Source organism: Corythoichthys intestinalis, chromosome 2 (assembly GCF_030265065.1).
Source record: "Corythoichthys intestinalis isolate RoL2023-P3 chromosome 2, ASM3026506v1, whole genome shotgun sequence".
Lineage (NCBI taxonomy): Eukaryota > Metazoa > Chordata > Actinopteri > Syngnathiformes > Syngnathidae > Corythoichthys > Corythoichthys intestinalis.
Window position 1 is genome coordinate 23,874,354 of NC_080396.1, and position 19,228 is coordinate 23,893,581.

General features: G+C 40.0%; 2 protein-coding genes across 3 annotated transcripts in view; both read right to left on the reverse strand.

The window, feature by feature from the left end:
* The window catches only part of nhej1 (nonhomologous end-joining factor 1), a 47,168-nt gene extending 44,604 nt beyond the window's left edge, over nucleotides 1-2,564 (reverse strand). The window contains exons 1-2 of the mRNA XM_057829476.1: nucleotides 2,204-2,564; nucleotides 1,803-2,008 (exon numbers count right to left, since the gene is read on the reverse strand). Coding sequence (XP_057685459.1) covers nucleotides 1,803-1,988 — 186 coding nt within the window. The 5' untranslated portion in view covers nucleotides 1,989-2,008; nucleotides 2,204-2,564. The remainder of the gene's footprint in view (nucleotides 1-1,802; nucleotides 2,009-2,203) is intronic.
* A 1,072-nt stretch (nucleotides 2,565-3,636) lies between these two features.
* LOC130912170 (receptor-type tyrosine-protein phosphatase-like N) overlaps nucleotides 3,637-19,228 on the reverse strand; it is a 44,498-nt gene continuing 28,906 nt past the window's right edge. Inside the window, exons 9-22 of one of the 2 annotated variants that reach the window (XM_057830052.1) lie at nucleotides 16,079-16,212; nucleotides 15,927-15,991; nucleotides 15,781-15,839; nucleotides 15,453-15,668; nucleotides 12,627-12,875; nucleotides 10,795-10,942; nucleotides 10,642-10,715; nucleotides 10,487-10,564; nucleotides 8,521-8,640; nucleotides 8,272-8,438; nucleotides 4,815-4,868; nucleotides 4,674-4,738; nucleotides 4,514-4,587; nucleotides 3,637-4,433 (exon numbers count right to left, since the gene is read on the reverse strand). In XM_057830052.1, the coding sequence (XP_057686035.1) occupies nucleotides 4,362-4,433; nucleotides 4,514-4,587; nucleotides 4,674-4,738; nucleotides 4,815-4,868; nucleotides 8,272-8,438; nucleotides 8,521-8,640; nucleotides 10,487-10,564; nucleotides 10,642-10,715; nucleotides 10,795-10,942; nucleotides 12,627-12,875; nucleotides 15,453-15,668; nucleotides 15,781-15,839; nucleotides 15,927-15,991; nucleotides 16,079-16,212 (1,575 nt within the window). In that variant the 3' untranslated portion in view covers nucleotides 3,637-4,361. Of the gene's footprint in view, nucleotides 4,434-4,513; nucleotides 4,588-4,673; nucleotides 4,739-4,814; nucleotides 4,869-8,271; nucleotides 8,439-8,520; nucleotides 8,641-10,486; nucleotides 10,565-10,641; nucleotides 10,716-10,794; nucleotides 10,943-12,626; nucleotides 12,891-15,452; nucleotides 15,669-15,780; nucleotides 15,840-15,926; nucleotides 15,992-16,078; nucleotides 16,213-19,228 lie in introns of both variants that reach the window. The other variant, XM_057830051.1, reaches the window with a different exon arrangement.

A 19,228-nucleotide genomic window follows, 5' to 3' on the forward strand; every position in this document is an offset into this window, starting at 1 on the left:
CAATGTTCCAATTTGCAAATATGTTGTGAAAAACTAAAAATATCCTGTTCAATGGATTTTTTTTTAAACCCATACATCTCAAAACATTTTAGAGCACAGGTGTCAAACCGGTCCTCAAAGGGCCGCAGTGGGTGCTGGATTTCATTCCAACCAAACAAGATGAATACCTTTTCACCAATCTGGTGTTTTACAAGCGTAATCAGTTGATTGCAGTCAGGTGCTGCTTATAGACCCCAATCACATGACGTCACAACTCCGCCCCCCTGACTGGAGCCGCCATATTGTCCGTCAGCTCGTCGTGTTTACACATTACCGCTCCGTACATGCCTCCTATTGCGGCGTGTTTTTCTGCTCGTTAACATTAATAATAGAAATGGTGAAGGCGTGCGTGGCGGTTGGACTTGGAAGTTCTACCGTATTCCGAGAGACCCGAAGAGGAGAGCGAGATGGATTGCTGCAATTCGACGAGAAAACTGGGCACCAAACGATCACCACAGATTATGTAGTAGTCATTTTATACCTGGTAAGATGCATTTAATATATATTTAGAGGGTTTGGGGCTGACAACCACAATTAAGATAATTGCGAGGCTAATCGCCGACAACATATAGTTTCACATTCAAGATGTTTATTTTTTCCGCCATCATTATTTTTTGAATAATATTTAGCTGGTACCAAGTGAAAGAAGCTGGCCTCGTCTACAGATCATCAGTTAAACAGGGGTGTCCAAACTTTTTGCAAAGGGGGCCAGATTTGGTGTGGTAAACATGTGGGGGGCTACCTTGGCTGATTTACGCAGAACAATATATTTAAACAAATTTTAGCAAGCCCTTCTGTGTGTCACATTTGCTTTATGATTATTTTTTTTATCATAATTTCAACAATCTCGCCTTTGTGGCGTTCTCTTTCGACACTTGGGCTCTTGCGAAATACTGCTGCTGTGAAATTAAACTAGCTTCAAGTTGCTATAATTTCTCGCTGCTTATCTTCCCTGTAATGTTGTCGTACATGTCAGCGTGTCTTGTTTGGTAATATCGCGTCACGTTGAACTCTTTGAAAACAGCCACTGTCTCTTTGCAAATGAGGCAGACACAGTTGTTGCGTATTTTATTGAAGAAATAGTCCAATATCCACCTATCCTTGAAGCGTCGGCCATCGCAGTCAACTTTTTTTTTTTTTTATTGTCGCCATTTTAGAAAATTGGAAGGGTCACACGGGGTAATGTTGCTTAGAGTGCTGCTCTTAAGGTTTTTCAAAGTTTCGTGAGAATAGGCTGAGTTTCTGCAGACAAGATAGTTGTAGATATCAGGGTAGCAGATGTTAGGCAGAGACGGCGAAGACAGCGGGTCGAAAAATATGGATTTAGGCATCAAATATGGATCAGGCGAATGGATCGACTGAAGCTTTTCCACACAACACCTTTTATGCAACACATCCAATGAGTTTACAGCGTCTGATAGCACCGGGGCTTCCATGAATTGCACTATAAATTGCACGATAAATTGAGACCATTGAGAATACGGACACACAATGACGGACAATACGGCGGCACAACACAGCGATCACGTGATTGCGCGATGTTGTTGATTGGGGTCTATTTTAGCAGAAACCTCATTGGTTGAACTGTCTGTGCTGAATCTGTTGGAACAAAGACCAGGACTTTGTGGAATCGGTTTAACACCACTGTTTTAGAGCTATAATTGCAATACCGTGACGCCGTACTATTTTTTCTTAAGGTTGTCTTACCGGCACATGCCTACTCATGAGTATTAACAAAAGCTTCAAAATTTTACTCTACACACCTGAGCGCGGCTCTGGATAGCAGCTGAGTGCATCGTCTCTTCCCACACGCTATGAAGGTCAGTGAGAAGGATGTGGTACATCGTCTCCCCAAAGGAGCTCTTGGCCAGGAGGTGGGTGCCATCGATGATGACAGGAAGCCACGGTTGCTGGAGGAGAGCGTGGGCGGATGCTTCGGTAGCCTCCATCTTGATCCACTGGCCCAGAACTTGCAGGTTAGAGAGCACAGCATTCAATCAAACCAATAGGTTGAGACAAGCGTCTCTTTTGAATGTTATTTGACAACCCGTCGTCACTGGTCACAGTGTGCAAAAAAAGCGATCGATTTTACAAACACAAACCATGCTGGCCTCGTTTCAATTTGAAAGGGCATAAACGTTATATGTCCACAAAGTATACTTACTTCCGAGCAGAGGCAGTAGAGGGGGGGGATTAAAACATAAAATATATAATTCCAGAGACTGACAAGACTATTTTAATTGTGGGGGGGGGGGGAATCTAATTCAAAAAAATATAATAAAACGTTTTCCGTGTTGCTGAAACAACGAGCCTCGTACTTTGTTTGATTGTTTTGAACGGCAGCAGCAATTTAAAATCACGTTCATAAAAGCATCTCTATTAGCATTGGTTACGGCAGTCTGTTGCCGAACCAGGCATTCAGAAATAACAAAAAACAAAAAAAACAAAAAAATTAAGAAACGTTAGAACGACTCATAAAAGCAAAACATAGCTCTTGTCAAGACACAGATGCTCCCATATCCGGTTTGTACTATCGAGTGTAAACACCGACAAGAAACAAGTCGGTCATAAGAGTTCCGCTAAGGCAAACTCGCAGATTTGTATTTATATGAAAATTAAAAAATAACTATAAATTAAGATAATAATTAAAAAATAATAATCAACAAAATAATGAAAATAATTGGAGGCTTTTTTTCTCACAGCATTTCAATGTTAAAGTTTGTATACAATTACTCTTATACGGGTGAAAGTTTAAAAAAAAAAAAGTCAAAAGTGTGACCTATGTTTTTTTGTTGGAATGAATGACAGTTCAGTTTAATTCAATCAGTTAATATGAATATATTTGATGTGAAAGATGTTATAGAATGGATCACGTAATAACGGGTAGAACATGAAAAGTAACGTCAGTTACTTTGCCGAGTAACTAATTACTCTTACATTGAGGTAACCGAATTACTAAATTACTTTATTGGGAGACGTAATTTGTAATGTAACTTATTACTTTTTTCTAAAGAAAGATTAACAACACTGTATATACAACTATATAAGTTCACATCAAAGCATCCGCTATTTAAATGTAAAGAAATGCTCTATTGTTTATAATTGTTGCAGACTAAATTTATGTATCAATAAAAATGGTGGTTTACATTTATTCTTCCACAGGATATCTCATCAATTGAGTACACAATATCTCATTCTTGCCTATTACAGGTTGTGGTAGTTATCCCCTAAAATAAATGAATGCAATAAAAATGTCTCATTACAAATTCATATTCTTAAAATTATAATAATGTTAGGGGGCTCTTATAAAAGCTAAGTCGGGTGAATAGACAGTTCCTATCGTCTTTACATTTTCAACCCCTTCAAGATTTAGAACCGTTTCAACTTGTTTGTCCGACTCTGGTATTTAGCAAATAGAAATTACATTTTCAATCAGTTAGGCTAAATTGTGATTAAAATAGATTACTTTTTTTTTTTTTTTCAAGTACCTTTGATTGTATATCACACTGAAAAGGGACCAAAAGCCAAGTTATATTGTAGGTACATGCATACTGATGCTTCTATATATTTTGAGTACAGACAAAGACATACAAATTGATTGCAGCACTTAAACACGAAAATATTTATTCATAATTTCACAGTAATAAAATATTTTGTCATTGAACAGTGTTTTTTTTTTTTTTAATTTTCTAAATTGCATGAGGTATACACCAATACAACTAGATTAATGGAACACAGAAAAGGAGCGATATTCTGCAGATGTCACGAGTGGGAAGTTGACTTCCTTCCAATAATCAAGAACCAGCGTCAACCTTCGTATCTTATACTTTACCGAAGTAGTAAACCTTATAAAGTACATAGTATTTTCCAAGCTTAGTCCAACATACACTTCCTGAGGCATAAAGATGGTGTGTAAAACAGCACAATATACAACAGACCACATGAGCACAAGCAACAAACTGCTTGAGGCTTCTGCAAGAAAATTGCCACTAGATCTTCGGGTTGGATTTGTGCAGGTATGAGTAACACCCGGTTTACAACTTCCTAATGGTGGGAGGAAAAGCTCCAAGTAAGTAGCAAGTATGGCGACAGCATCTTAAAATGTAGATAAGTGTAGTATTCCCAGGACAACCCATGCATCGATGCTATAATAAGACGCCACAAATATCTGAATGTAATATACGGCTGTGTGCCTGTACAAATCCTTCCCAAATGTTACGTTATATTTTTCATAGTGTGACATCACTGTTAACTTGCAAGGCAAAAGGCAGTCCGGAAATAAATGGAGGTCAAAGGTCTTCAGAAAGAGGTTGAGTGCCGCTTTACTGAGGCAGCGCTTTAAGGATGACGTTCACCTCTTCAGCCACAGCAGTCAGAGCAAATTCAAATTGGTCCTGAAAATACCAAATTTGGAGTTTTGGTCTTGACTTTTCTCGATTTCAGAAATTTTATCCTATTTGTAAAATATGTTTACCTTTGTACGAACCATCCCAGGCCTTTGGTCACGAACGTGTTCCAGTGTTGCAGCAATGTCGATTTCTTTCACACCTTTAGGACAGCCGACCATAAGAAAATATGGAATCTCACTTTTGTTCCTTCTGGTGATGATAAGACTTTTAAATGTGAAAGCTCACCTTTAGCCATACGGTTAAGAACCATGTCCATGAGGATATAAGTACCAGTCCGACCTGTCCCGTTACTAAAACAAGAAAATATCAATCGCACCATTTAGTTATGAGTTGAGGTTTTAGTTTGATATCAAGGTCATAACAAACCTGCAATGAACGATGATGGGGCATGAGCGTCCTCGGTAGCATTTATTCACCTTCCTGAGAAGAGATCAGTAGGCAAATGTTGACCACCATTAAAAAAATCAAGAACAATGTCAATGAACTAATTGGCTGCCATTGACATTGATTGAAGTTGAGTACTTTGCTCATACGAATGCAAAATAAAAACTAAGTAGGCTAATCTTTTAGACCAGAGGCCTTAACCTAATTTTGCAGTAATTGATGATTGAAATGTTGAAAAATAAATACTTCCTTTCAAAATGTTTATTTATCTAGACTTACGGACCGCTAGACATGACATAGGGGCAGAAATTAAAGTGGAAGTTCAGAATTTTTGACATTCGGCTTTATCTTCGAGTAAGTGGGGGTTTAATTAGTCGTTGGAGTTGATTTCACACAAATTCCGTGCAGTTTGTTAGTTATTTGTTGGTTTCAGAGCTCCGGAGTGGCTAAGCTAGCGCAAATCAATGGTACAATCTTAGCATGACAATAAAGAACAACAAATGCACGCATGAAAATCACCGACGACCGACGCTATCAATAGTGTTGGCTGTGTTTTCAGGATAAAGTTATTAAAACTTACCATTGCATGTCAATAATTGTAGTATAAACAGCAATATTTGTAATTCAGCAGCTCCGGAGGGAGCAGAGCGTAGTGATATCACATCGTGTTTTTCACCGCTGATTTTTTATGTCATAGCCAACAGCAAGAAACAACAGTTTATATTGTTCCTCGTTCTTTATAGGGAATTTATGGAAACTTTCCTTTGCTCATTCCTTCTGTTTCCACAGCCTCAAAATGCACAATTCTCCATGTTACCGTCCTCCAGTCAACTCAGCAGACTGATGCGGCATTCGAGGAAGAAGGAAAGTCGGAGTTTCCAACCTCCGAGCTAGAAATGTATCACTGGAACACCGCTCAAACTGGGAGGTCTTAGTCGCGAAGTCGAAAAAAAAGTAACGAGGCATCACGAGTTGCTTCAATCTGACGTCACTCGACAAAATGGCCCTGCCCGTCAAAAAGTAGACCTTCAATAGTAAAACTTAAGAAGGCAGTCTACAGTGTGTGCTATTTACCTCAGCCGTCCTTTTTCCTCCAATATTTGATCGCTTACGTGAAGGCAGGTTTGCTGGAGGTCAAAATGTCTTTTGATGGCCAAAATAAAAAACAACTTGTCGCGATCAGCTATCTTTGCTGTTTACATTCGCTTTGGCGCTATGAGGTCGTAACCGGTACCATCCGATTGGGATAGGTCCGACTTCCCACCTTCCTCAAATGCACCATGAGCATGAGTGGCCGAAGCACTCCTCTCTATTGTAGTCGCATTATGCATTTTAAAAAATTGTCCTGTAGAATGAAATGAATTACAGCTGTTTGGTGTTACATTGTTTTGGCCGCACGGGGATTTCGAACAATGATCTGCATTTTGAATTTACTTAAACCCGTAATATCGTTTCATATTAGCAGACACGGCGCTCCCCATACGTGTAGGGCACCAACTCTGCCTGAAGGGGCACAAAAAAAAAAAATCAAGTTTGTAAAAAATCCTAAAAAATTGTAATTGTAATAATAACAACAATACATAGTATTTAAAATAAAACTTTGTAAAGCCTGATAAATGCAAGTAATACAAATATAAGTAACATAGGCTCATTATTTACACAAAAAAAGAATCTCCTGTGCGGCCTTCTCGTCAGTCTACCTTTGGTGCCCCCCCCAATTCCCTAGTGGTATGCTCCATTATGCTTCAGTCGCAAATTTGGCAGAAGTTTATTCTTGAAAGGAAATGTCATCGAAAAGACAACAAGAGTCAGGGGCGGAAAAAAGGAAGAGGAAAAAGCAGCGAGATGATGCCCGCGCATCACTTGCAGGTAAGAATGTTTTGTTTTGTTTTTTAAATAATTGTTTATTTATTACCAGCTACGTTTACATGACTACAATAATCTGATAACTGGGAATAACCAGGTAATGACAACAATGAGATTTGACGCATTTGCGTGCACTTCAGTGATGTGATAATCAGGAAAAAACTGGTTTACATGTTAAGTCAATAGTTCGATTTCTTTCCAAGTACATGACGTAAAACTCTTGATCTCAGCATAGGCCTTCCTCCATGTTTACCAAAAACCCATGCTTGCTTGAAGTTGTCCCACTGAACCTCATCAAATGCGAGTGTGGCGATTGCGTTACACAAGCTCGCTAACTGCAGAGTAGGCCCATAGGCTGAAAGCGAATCAGTTTGGCGTCCCTAAGGCCTCTCTAGCACCATCCGTTTTTCCATTTGTACACATGCTCAGAGATGTAAAATAGCGGTGTTTATCAGATAAAGGATAGCGGATCATGCTCTTTACATAACCACTTGAATAATCTGGTAACTCCAGAAATCGGGTTATGATCGGTTTATTAGTGTGCACAACCAAAAAAAAATCACTCCAAAACGCTGTGGTGGAAATGATGTGACTTGCAAATTCATTGCACAATCAGAAATGTTTCCATTAGTAAGGAGCCGTAGTCATTTTCGAGAGGTTCAGTGGCCAATAGCGCATCTACTGGTGAAATAAATTAGAAAAAAAACAATTCTAAAGCTATGTAGATTTCCCCTTTTATATTCATTGTTTCCACATTATGTCCAGAATGTTTATATAGTGCCCTATCAGTCCATGTCTATAAAGGTATAATATTAAAGTTTTCATGTATGTGTGTTTTAAATATGGGCCTGCATAATACTATAATTAATTTAGAAAATGTTTGTACCATGGTTCAAAACAATATTTCACCGTATAATCCCTGAATGTTTTGTCTTGCATTGGTGGATGGGGGGGATGGGGGGTGGGGCACGGGGGCGGGGGGCGGCACCACAAAGCATTTATGCCTAGGGCACCAAAATAGCTAGCGCCGGCCCTGCATATTAGCATGCTAAGATTTACGATTGACTCACGCTAGCTTAGCCACTCCGGAGCCCTGAAACTAAGAAGTATCTGACAAACGGCACGGAATTTGTTGAAACAAACTCACTGCCTAATTAAACCCCCTCTAACTCGAAGATTAGGCCTCATGTCAAAAATTCTGAACTTCCCCTTTAAGTCATTATCTACCATTGACGGTAGTGGATGTCTAATCCATTTGGACTGAGATCGAATGATCCAGTTCAAATGGATTGGTCGTCTACTGCCGTCAATAACAGCCAAAGACTTTAAAAAGTTAGACTTTTGTTGGGCCTCCTGCAGCAGCCACATCAGTCCATGATCATTTTTGTGACTATGCAACTGGACTCAGACTACTAGCTGCAAACCACAAGAATGACACAGACAGATATGTTAAACAATAAACCACAGGCATGAAGGGTGGAGCAGAAGACAAATGTGTGTTTCCTTCATATTATTTATTTTTCTCTTCCTAGCAGAAGCAATGTCATTATTTTTGGTGTCACTTGGGTTATACCTGCGGAAGTCCAGTAGAGGGCGTGTGGAACTGGGGATCCCATGTGCCGGCCAGCTGAGAAAATGGAACTGAGTCAGGGTTCTGGTCTCTTGGGTCTGAACATTCTTCAGGTAAAAGCTTCGCACTAGGAAGTCATTGCACCAGATGTGCTCTGACACCAGGTTCACCTACAAGTAGCCATTGTAGGAAGTAACAAAGTACAAACACTATTAAGTACATTTTCTTGTCTTTTGTATGTGCTGCACTCACCTCATAGATATGATAGAGTGAGGAGCCCTCATCTGGCCAGTAGCGATCACACTGTTTCTCTCCTTCCTCCACCAGAGCTGTCATCATGACAATCACTGAGCAACCGGTCTCCCACACCATCTGCACATCACATAAACAAACATAAGGGCAATATATTTTACACTACAGCCCCTGACAAAAGTGTTGTCGCGCATCCATTTTGGAGAAACAATTGCTAATAACCTGACTTTTAATGATTCAATTGGTTTCAGAAATGGCTCATATGAAAGCTAAGACCGTCCCGAATGATGTTGAATGTACAAAAATATATTTGTTTCACTGAAAAAAGATTTATCATTTAATGAAGACATACAGTAAAGGTCAAATTTTGGCAAAAGTTTTGTCGCCTACAGAAAGTAGTGTGAAAATTGAACAAAAAATGTACTTCAAATACAAAAATATGTTACATAACATAAGCGAATTAAGTAGTGGTGCTTTGAGATGCAAATTTATTTATTAATCCATACAATTTATTGATGAAGTCATCAGGAATATCAAAGAAAGCAGTCTTGCATGCCTCCCAGAGCTTATCAACATTCTTGGGTTTCGTCTTCCATGCTTCCTCTTTCATCATACCCCAGACATGCTCAATGATGTTCATGTCTGGTGACTGGGCTGGCCAGTCCTGGAGGATCTTGATGTTCCTTGCCTTGAGGAAGTCTGAGGTAGAGATTGAAGTATGCGATGGAGCACCATCCTGCTGCAGAATTTGTCCCTTTTTATGGTTAGGAATGTAAGAGGAAGCTAAGATTTGTTGATATTTCAGACTATTTATGCTGCCTTCCACCCTGCAGATCTCTCGCACACCCCCATACTGGTTGTAACCCCAGACCATGATTTTGGTAATGATGTAACCACCTAACTTCACTGTTTTCTAAGTGAATCTTGGGTCCATGTGGGCTGCAGTAGGTCTCCTGCAGTATTTGTGGCAACTGTGGTGTAATTAGATGGAAGATTCATCTGAAAAATCCACCTTTTGCCACTTTTCAAGCATCCATCCTTTTGACAGGCTGTGGTCCTTGGCAAATGCCACACGATTTTTTAATTGTCTGAACCCTGACAGACAAATAGTCTGAAATATCAACAAATCTTAGCTGCCTCTTACATTCCTAACCATAAAAAGGGAAAAATTCTGCAGCAGGATGGTGCTCCATTAAATATTTCAATCTCTACCTCACAGTTCCTCAGGGCAAAGAAGAGGAAGATCTTCCAGGACTGGCCAGCCCAGTCACCAGACATGAACATCATTGAGCATGTCTGGGGTAAGATGAAAGAGGAAGCATGGAAGACGAAACCCAAGAATGTTGATGAACTCTGGGAGGCATGCAAGACTGCTTTCTTTGATGTTCCTGATGACTTCATCAATAAATTGTGTGAATCCTTGCCGACGCCCATGGAAGTCATGCAAAATATTAAATTTGGATCTCACAGCACCACTACTTAATTCGCTTATGTTATGTAACATATTTTTGTATTTGAAGTATATTTTTTGTTCAATTTTCACACTACTTTCTGTAGGCGACAAAACTTTTGTCTCGCCAAAATTTGTCCTTTATGTCTTCATTAAATGATAAATCTTTTGTCAATGACACATATATGTTTTTGTACATTTAACATCATTTGGGAGGGGCTTAGCTTCCATATGAGCCATTTCTGAAACCAATTGAATTAATAAAAGTCAGTTTGTTAGCAATTGTTTCTACAAAATGGATAAGCGACAAGACTTATGTCAGGGACTGTATATTTGCAATAAACATACATGTATTTATACTTCTAACTTTGCCAAAATAGGCTATTTATTTATTTGTTTATTTTTTAAATCTTGGAACAACAAGATGACAGGCCACCATTTGAACCCCAGTTTTGCGTCCTAGCCTTTGTGTCCACACCTCTGCACCTCATTGAAGATCCAAAATGAGTCACTCACCTGCCAGAAGTCAGAGATTGTATGGGATAGGGGCCCCTGGGTGGCGATATATGCTGGCATCCGAGGATCGTGATCAATCTGAAATGAGGGAGCGATAGGATGAGCTGACTGTCAAGTGTTTATATAACCAACGCAAAAAAAAAATTTAAACTCACTATGGTACTGGCGTTGATGTAATCAGAACGTGAAGGGTTAATCTCTGGTTTAAGCTTCACCCTGGTGTGATCGTCTAGATAACAAAGATATGAAGCATTTACGATGTGTTCCGTGTTGCAGTGTGACAGCTGAAAGCTGTTGTGGGGACTCACAGGGCAGTGAGTGGTGGAAGCGGTTCTTTTTGAAATTGGGTTCACTCAGAGCCACGGTAACACTGTTGGGCTCTGCCTGGTAGGAACACAAAGCTTCCCACTCCTTCAGCAGACGATCTTTATTTTTCAAGTGGTCCTCCATGTATGCCTGTTTTAAAATGGAATTGCAACAATCACTTCCTTTCGCAGACATTACTCCCATACAGTTTTGTGGCAAGAAAGCATGCGCTATCCTTCAACTGATTAATTACTGTAATATGACCTGGAAAATATGGTAATTCACAGTCAACTGGAAACAAAACACTGAGTACTATTAAGAACGTTTGCTTTCAATTATAATTTATAGGTCTGGTTGAGTTAGAAGACATGTACGAGGGGCATTCAAAAAGTAATGCACTTAAGTGCATTGCTCGTACAGGATTTTACCAATCTTGTTTATATTTGGCACAAACATGATAGGACCCACCTTTTTGCGATTGTTATATGTGTTTTTCTTATTTTCAGATTTTTAAAGCTAAAACTAGCTTCCAAAATGGCTGCACCCCTTGAAGCTCGTCAGAAACAAAGAGTAATCGGATTCCTTGTTGCAGAGGGAGAAACCCCTCTGAGGATTCACAACGGGCTAAAAATGTCTAAAAGGATGATACCATAGACTATAGTACTGTAAGAAGATGGGTACAGTGATTTAAAAACAGTACTGAAGACCATGGAGGAGATCAATGGGATGGCGTCACCCAAATTCACCAAGGACTAAAAAGTTCAAGGCCCAAAAGTCAGCTGGCAAAATTATGGCCACCGTTTTTTGGGATTCTCAAGGTGTGATCCTGTGGATTTTTTGCCGAAGGAGGAAGCCATTAACTCTGAGGTATACATTGAGACTCTTAGGAAGCTCAAAGCAAGAATTGGACGTGTTCGGCCCAACTTGGGCATGGCAAATGTGCTCCTCCAGCATGACAATGCATGTCCTCACACAAGCTCCAGGACCATGGAGGTCATGATTTCATTTGGATGGACTGAGATACCACATCCGCCATATTCTCCTGATTTGGCACCGTTAGAGTACCACCTCTTTGGTCCAATGAAAGAAGGACAACCGATATGGCAATGACGATGAAGTGAAAACTGCTGTCAAGACTTGGCTTAGAGATCAACCAGTTGAGTTCTACAACACTGGTATACATGCCCTCGTTCATAGGTGGACTGTAGCTCTTGAGAGAGGTGAAGACTATGTGGAGAAGTAAAAATGTAATCCTCACACTTATACCTTTCTTTTGATGTATAATGCATGTTGCTATTATAATTTGTTTGTACATAATAAAGTTGGGTGCATTACTTTTTGAATACCCCTCGTAGCTGTTACTCCGTAGCCTCTTCAGATGTTTGAGTTGTCCCCAAAGCAAAGTATGTTGGTGTCGAAGTCAGTGTTGTTCAAAAAAGCATTTATAGTATTTTCAGAAAAAAACTGTTTTACTCCATTTTGCGATCCAAATAAGATTATTTTGGAGAAACCAACTGATGCTCCACATAAGATTACTAAACAACGTAATGAAGTAGAAACAAACATATCTGAACAAACATCTGAGACTCTAATCTTTCATTTGGTAGTCTTTGTTTTTACACGGTCATAAAACACAATAAACATAATATTGTTTTGGCTTGAAATATCAGTCAAAATGCTATAAATCAGCTACCAATGCAGAGATTGTCTTTACAGAAAATGGTTACCACTGCTAATGTTTTAATGCTTTTTTTGCATGACACAGTGAGCCAGTAGAAAAGTTATTCTCATTGTACACTTTTGATGGACACAAAAGAGAACTCTTGGAACTTACTAGAATCATGTGCCCAGTGGAGATATCCATATTTGCTTGTGCCGGCTCCTCACACCATGACGGCGTGCTGCTGATGGAGCTGGGACTGGGCTGGGCTGCGTCGCTGAACTGGGATGACACACTGCTCACTCTCGAGTCGGCACCCCCTGCTGTTCCAGATCCTCTTCCGGCACCAGCTGTGTTCGGTCCACCCACGGCCCCAAGGGCGGCTGCTTCGAGGCGTCCAAAGGCACCTTTGGATGCCATATGCTGGCGACACAGGTCCTGGTGAGCCAGTTATGCATGTCTTGAGTTGTTAGCTTGGTTCTTTTTGTAATCACTAACCTTGTAAATATCTCTGATTTCATTAGGAAAGAATCTCACATTTAAAAGTTCGTATTTTTCCCCACTCTGTTTTTAGGCAAGCCACACCTAAATTTCCCCCCAATTTTGTTTTTGAACACATCAGTGTTGTTTTTCTTCAATGATGACTATAACAAAAATATTTCGTCCACCAACAATTTTTTTCATGATGATGACGAGACGATAACAAGCTAAAAATGTGGTTTGAGAGACTAAGGCTACGCTAGGACAGATAATTTTCTCCAGGGTATTTTGTATTTTTTGTATTTTTTATATTTTTATACCAGCCCTCACTTACGTTTAAGGTGCGTTTAAGGCCCCCCCGTTTCTGCAAAGTACGCCTACATTTGCGCAAACTACGCATGCCTAGAAACGAGCAGTCTCATATGTTACGTCATCGCCCGCGCGGTTTACCTCTGAACCGGAAACTCATTACTTGCCGGCGGCAAATTTTCAAAATTACTACACAATCTTGACTGTCATTATTTTGTGATCACTGTTTTTTTTCGTGAACGCAATCACGCAGGAGCGAGAGTGAAGGGAGCGCTCGCTCGGCTTTTACGGGCAGTCGCCGAGTTGTGATTGAAATAAGCCTGACATTGTTACCTTGGGATCTTACAATCGATGCTCAGTTGCCCTCTCACCACTTGTAAAATAACAAATAGAAGCATATGGTTTGGCGCTGCATATATTTCCTGGAAGCCGCAACCAGGAGTGCTTGTGCATAACAGTGGCGAGCCTGGAAGTGGTGACAGTTTTGACAGGCAGAAATGTCATGGGGAAAAAAACTGATCGGTCGCCTCTTTGACTGGGGGTACCACTCAGGTCACTTTTCGGGGTTTAATTTTCTTCTACGCATTTTAATATACTAATGTTCGGTCGGTTGGGAGGGGCCAGCCCCGCAGGTAGCTGATCGAAGACAACGCGGGAGACGAGCTCTGCTCATCTCTGAGTCATCCGCAATGAGAGGACCACAAATGGGCACTGAATTGAAGCATATTATTGCGACATAGTTTGAAGGTTCAAGAAAAATGTGTGGAAAAGAAAAAAGGACCAGGAATGCCACGTCGTGATAGTCCACCTCCATTGTTTACGATGCCGTCATGCCGCACTAAAAATGGCGACGGCATGACATCACTTCCTTAGTATCCGATTGTAGTAAGGAGACAGCAGCCCATATTAAGCGGCGTGAAATATTATCCGCCTAACATTATCCGTTTAACAACTAATCCGGATAATAGTCATACTAGTGTAGCCGACATGCCGTATAGTCCAACTAATTACACGTTTAAGGCCATTTTCCGTCCTATTGTAGACTTAGCCGAAAACATAACGAGATGAATGCTAGTTTTAGTCTGACAAAACGAGAACGAGACGAAAATGCGCAATAGTTTCCGTCACATGTTCACACTGTGTGACGTTTTATGTTTAGTTAGCCTGCATTGTAGCAGTGTTTGATTGTGTCACTCACGTGACGTGCTGCTGCTCTCCAGTCTCCAGGCTTGCACGCGTGCACACGGTAAGATTTGTGTTCCTATCTTGGCCGGGGAAAATATGCAATTTTGCTTTATCCTTTAAAGGTTTGTACTGAGTGATCATCACACACTAAATATAACTCTTAGCGTTAGTGTAGCATTCGTGTTAGCATTAGGCAAATGCTAACAGCGAGCGTCCTCTTAAACTTTCACACAACTTTTTCTACATACAGTTCGTGGTGTCCAGTTGGGTATAATTAATTGAAAAAAAATGTACCGGTTTCCTGCTGAGTGTGTATTATCACCAAGGGGGCGTTGTCCTTGTAGATAGACGCTTCAACATGTGCTCATCTGTCAATGTTCATTCGAAATAGTGGGAAACGTTTTGTTTATTTATTTAATTTGGAGTAATTATTATTATTATTTTTTATTTTTTTTTATTTTACAGACGAAAACAGTTTTAGTAAACGTCGACAAAAACTAGACTAAATTTGTCTTGAGTTTTCGTCAACAAAAACTAGATGAAGACAAACACATTCTGAAATGACTAAAATATGACGAAGATAAGTATTATTGTCCAAAAGACAAAGACGAAAATTAAAAGGGCTGCCAAAAACAACAGTGGAACACATACTACATTTGATTTTTCCCACTTTTCATCGAACGTGTTAGAATAAATATATAAATAATATAATAAATAGAATAGAATAAATAATATAGTCTGTATTGTGCCAAATTTACACGGTACTCGCTGTGACTGAGTGATTTCCGTGTTTCCCCCATGCTTTTAGAGTGTATGTAATCATTGAAATTTTTGAAGCAGTTCTGCCATTTGACATTAGAGCTGATAAAGAGGAGGGTTGACCATTTTGTATTGTTACAGTCTATTTGTTCCAACTCCAGGCATGACTGTTGTTCTATGTTTGGATGACACCACTTGATAAGGTATTGTGTCTGATTTGTTGAAAATAAAAATGCTGTGCAACTACCCACATTTTACATTTCTTACCTGGTACTCCTGGTGGCTGAAGCTTCCACCCTGAGGCCCTAGGCCCAGTTTCTTAGCAGCCAAACGGTGGGCATGGTGACGAAGGCAGGTGACGCTGAGAGCTGCCACAAGGATGCCGACAATGCAAGCAAGAGCCACCAAGGTCGAGGAAACCCAGCGAGAGCCAGGCTGGACTCGTGTGGCCACGGGTGAGGCTTTGGCAACGTTCTCCACTTGCTGTAAAAGAATAGCAATTTTTGAAAAGATAAAATAACACCAAATAATGTTATTTTATTCTCATTCGGGGTGACTGCTTCTATCCATCTGTATGTCTGTCTGTTGTTGTCACCTGCTGGTCGCTGTTCTGCAGAACCTTCAGACTTGACTCAGATTTCTGACTGTTCTTATCTGTAAATTAGCATATTCAGTCTTACAACTTTGTGATTAATAAATACTTGAAAATGGCAAATCTCCAACAGCGCTGGAAAAATGAACCTTCTTTCTCCGGTGAGTTCTCCACATTTGGCTTGGTCTCGTAAGTGGTCATTGCAGCTAAATCACTAAGGAAGGACAGAAAAGATGATTTGTAAGCAAAGTTATCCTAAAAGTGTTTTGCTCATGTAAAATATCACACAATGTAGTCATACTTTTTAGGTTTGTTCTGTTCCATTTTGCCCACTTGGGGAGGGCTAGCATCCTTTTGGACTTCCACCGGTTTCAAATACTTGATTGGCACGGTATCTGGGGCGGCCATCTTGTTCTCGCTGAAACTCCCTGTGATCTGATGAATGAAAATATTGGTGTCACCAGCTAAATTAAATGGGGAACATTTGTCAAACTGAGGTTAAAATGTTGACATAAAAAAAGATTTTCAGTATTTTAGAGTTTAAACTAATAATATTATTTAGTAGTTTGAATCATAGAATTTAGCTCAAATTGGTTTGAATCTTGACTTTTGACATGTAGAATTTGACGTTAATTGAACGAGCCAAGCTCTCTGCTGCAACAGTACATGTAACAATGTACTGTAAGAAACAAGCACTAATGTGCTCCAACAGGCTGAACCAAGCTAACAGTTTGCATGTGTGTCATCTGATTGCAGTATCATTCTGTAAACTGTACTCGTGTATTCCTCGCTCATTTCTAATCTAATAGACACCAAACATGATTTTCTGACCAATTTGAAAATTGATTGTATTTAAATCAAGTATCAATTAACATTTTCATTGATTAATCATTAATGATGATCAGTATCCTTCCATAAACTGTACAGCTGTGTCCTACACTGACTCTGAATCAGTTTGATAGCAAACATGGCAATTTTTTTGCTGATTTTGAAAATAGATTGGATTTGAATTATCGTAATTTTCGGACATTAACAAGATACCTTTTATTGTTAATTTGAAATCTGTGGTTTGTACAAGAAAGCATCTTATTTGTGGATTATTGGGCCCAAAAATATTTCACGTTCATCTGTAAAATATATATTTTTTTAAATTAAAAATAATAATAATAATAATAATTTAATCCTGCTTTGTGACCCGGCGCCTGATGATGATACTGTGACGTTACTTTGCTCAGGTGTGCTCTCACGTAAATGCATCCTTAGCTTTGTTTTAGCATTCCAAGAACTCTGTTTATGAGAGGGTGTGCTTTTTTCATGTTAATACCAAACTGTTGTCAAGAGACAACCTTTGGTGTCACTACAGACGAACCATTTAAGCCGGACCATGGATGGTTAGATTTCTCGGTTGTCAAGAAATTTTGCCGGCCACTTCATCCGACTTCTTCGAAAACTCTGGAGATTTTATAGGTAAATAGGGATCTATGTATCTATGTGCCAGCACAGAAGAACAATTTGAACTTTTAACAATAGATACAGTGGGGCAAATAAGTATTTAGTCAACCACTAATTGTGCAAATTCTCCCACTTGAAAATATCAAAGAGGCTTGTAATTGTCGACATGGGTAAACCTCAACCATGAGAGACAGAATGTGGGGAAAAAAAAAAAAAACAGAAAATCACATTGTTTGATTTTTAAATAATTTATTTGCAAATCATGGTGGAAAATAAGTATTTGGTTAATACCAAAAGTTCATCTCAATACTTTGTTATGTACCCTTTGTTGGCAATAACGGAGGCCAAATGTTTTCTGTAACTTTTCACAAGCTTTTCACACACTGTTGCTGGTATTTTGCCACATTCCTCCTTGCAGATCTCCTCTAGAGCAGTGATGTTTTGGGGCTGTCGTTGGGCAAAACGGACTTTCAACTCCCTCCACAGATTTTCTATGGGGTTGAGATCTGGAGACTGGCTGGGTCACTCCAGGACCTTGAAATGTTTCTTACGAAGCCACTCCTTTGTTGCCCTGGCAGTGTGTTTAGGATCATTGTCATGCTGAAAGCTCATCTTCAATGCCCTTGCTGATGGAAGATTTTCAATCAAAATCTCTCGATACATGGCCCCATTCATTCTTTCCTACATACAGATCAGTCATCCTGGTCCCTTTGCAGAAAAACAGCCCCAAAGCATGATGTTTCCACCTCCATGTTTCACAGTGGGTATGGTGTTCTTCGGATGCAATTCAGTATTCTTTCTGCTCCAAACACGAGAACCCGTGTTTGTACCAAAAAGTTCTATTTTGGTTTCATCTGACCATAACACATTCTCCCAGTCCTCTTCTGGATCATCCAAATGCTCTCTAGCGAACTGCAGACGGGCCTGGACGTGTAATGGCTTCAGCAGGGGGACACGTCTGGCAGTGCAGGATTTGAGTCCCTGGCGGCGCATTGTGTTACTGATAGTAGCCTTTGTTACTGTGGTCCCAGCTCTCTGTGGGTCATTCACTAGGTCCCCCTGTGTGGTTCTGGGATTTTTGCTCATCGTTCTTGAAGGGGAATATTGGAATGTGTTGTTTTCAACCCATCAAGCTGACTTAGTGTATAAAACATATACTTCTCGTCAAACCGTGCAAAGGGAATGTGTTATTCTTAACCTTAAGGTACAGCCTGACCACTAAGTCAAAAGCCCCGAGGTACCACTAAGTCAAACGAAGGGAGTAAGGATCCCCGAGGTACGGCCTGACCACTAAATCAAAAGAAGGGAGTAAGGACTACCGAAAAGGGAGTAAGGATTCCCAAAGGCTAACGGCCATACGAAACTTCTAAGGGAGATCCAATTATTCTCGCCGTGTGTGAAACTCGAACGGGAGGGGAAGTTACGAGGCGCGATACTTGTTATAAAGAAGCGACGGGGGCAGGTAGGGTTAGAGTCAGCTGAGAGTTCACGCGCGCGGACGTCCAGTTTTGGTGTTTCCTTGCTCGCTTTACCGAGGACGCCCCGGCTCTCCGTCCTTCCAGCACACGGTAATGAGATTTATGTTATTGCATGTAATCTATGAGCTGAAACACAATTGTTGCTTGCTTGCTTGTACACTTTATACTGTGGGTTAAATAAAATGTGCCGCTTGTTTAACGCAGTGAAGTGTTATTGTTTGCTGTCCATGTAAGTCGCCGACGATCCGCGATCCTGAAGTTAATAATAAGTCATAGCAATTGATTATGAGTTGTGACTATTGTATTATTTGATACTGTAATTGATTATAAGCAGTGTCTACTCAAAGAATACTTGTCTGATTGGATATAACAGACAAGTTAACCCATTGTAGCCTGGTGATTGGGTATCAGCCTCGCTACTATTCATTTTCATTGATACTGTGATTGATCATAAGCAGTATCAGAATTGTTTCAAAACAGTTCTTGTTATCAATTTGACGCCACGGGTTGAGATCTTTCAT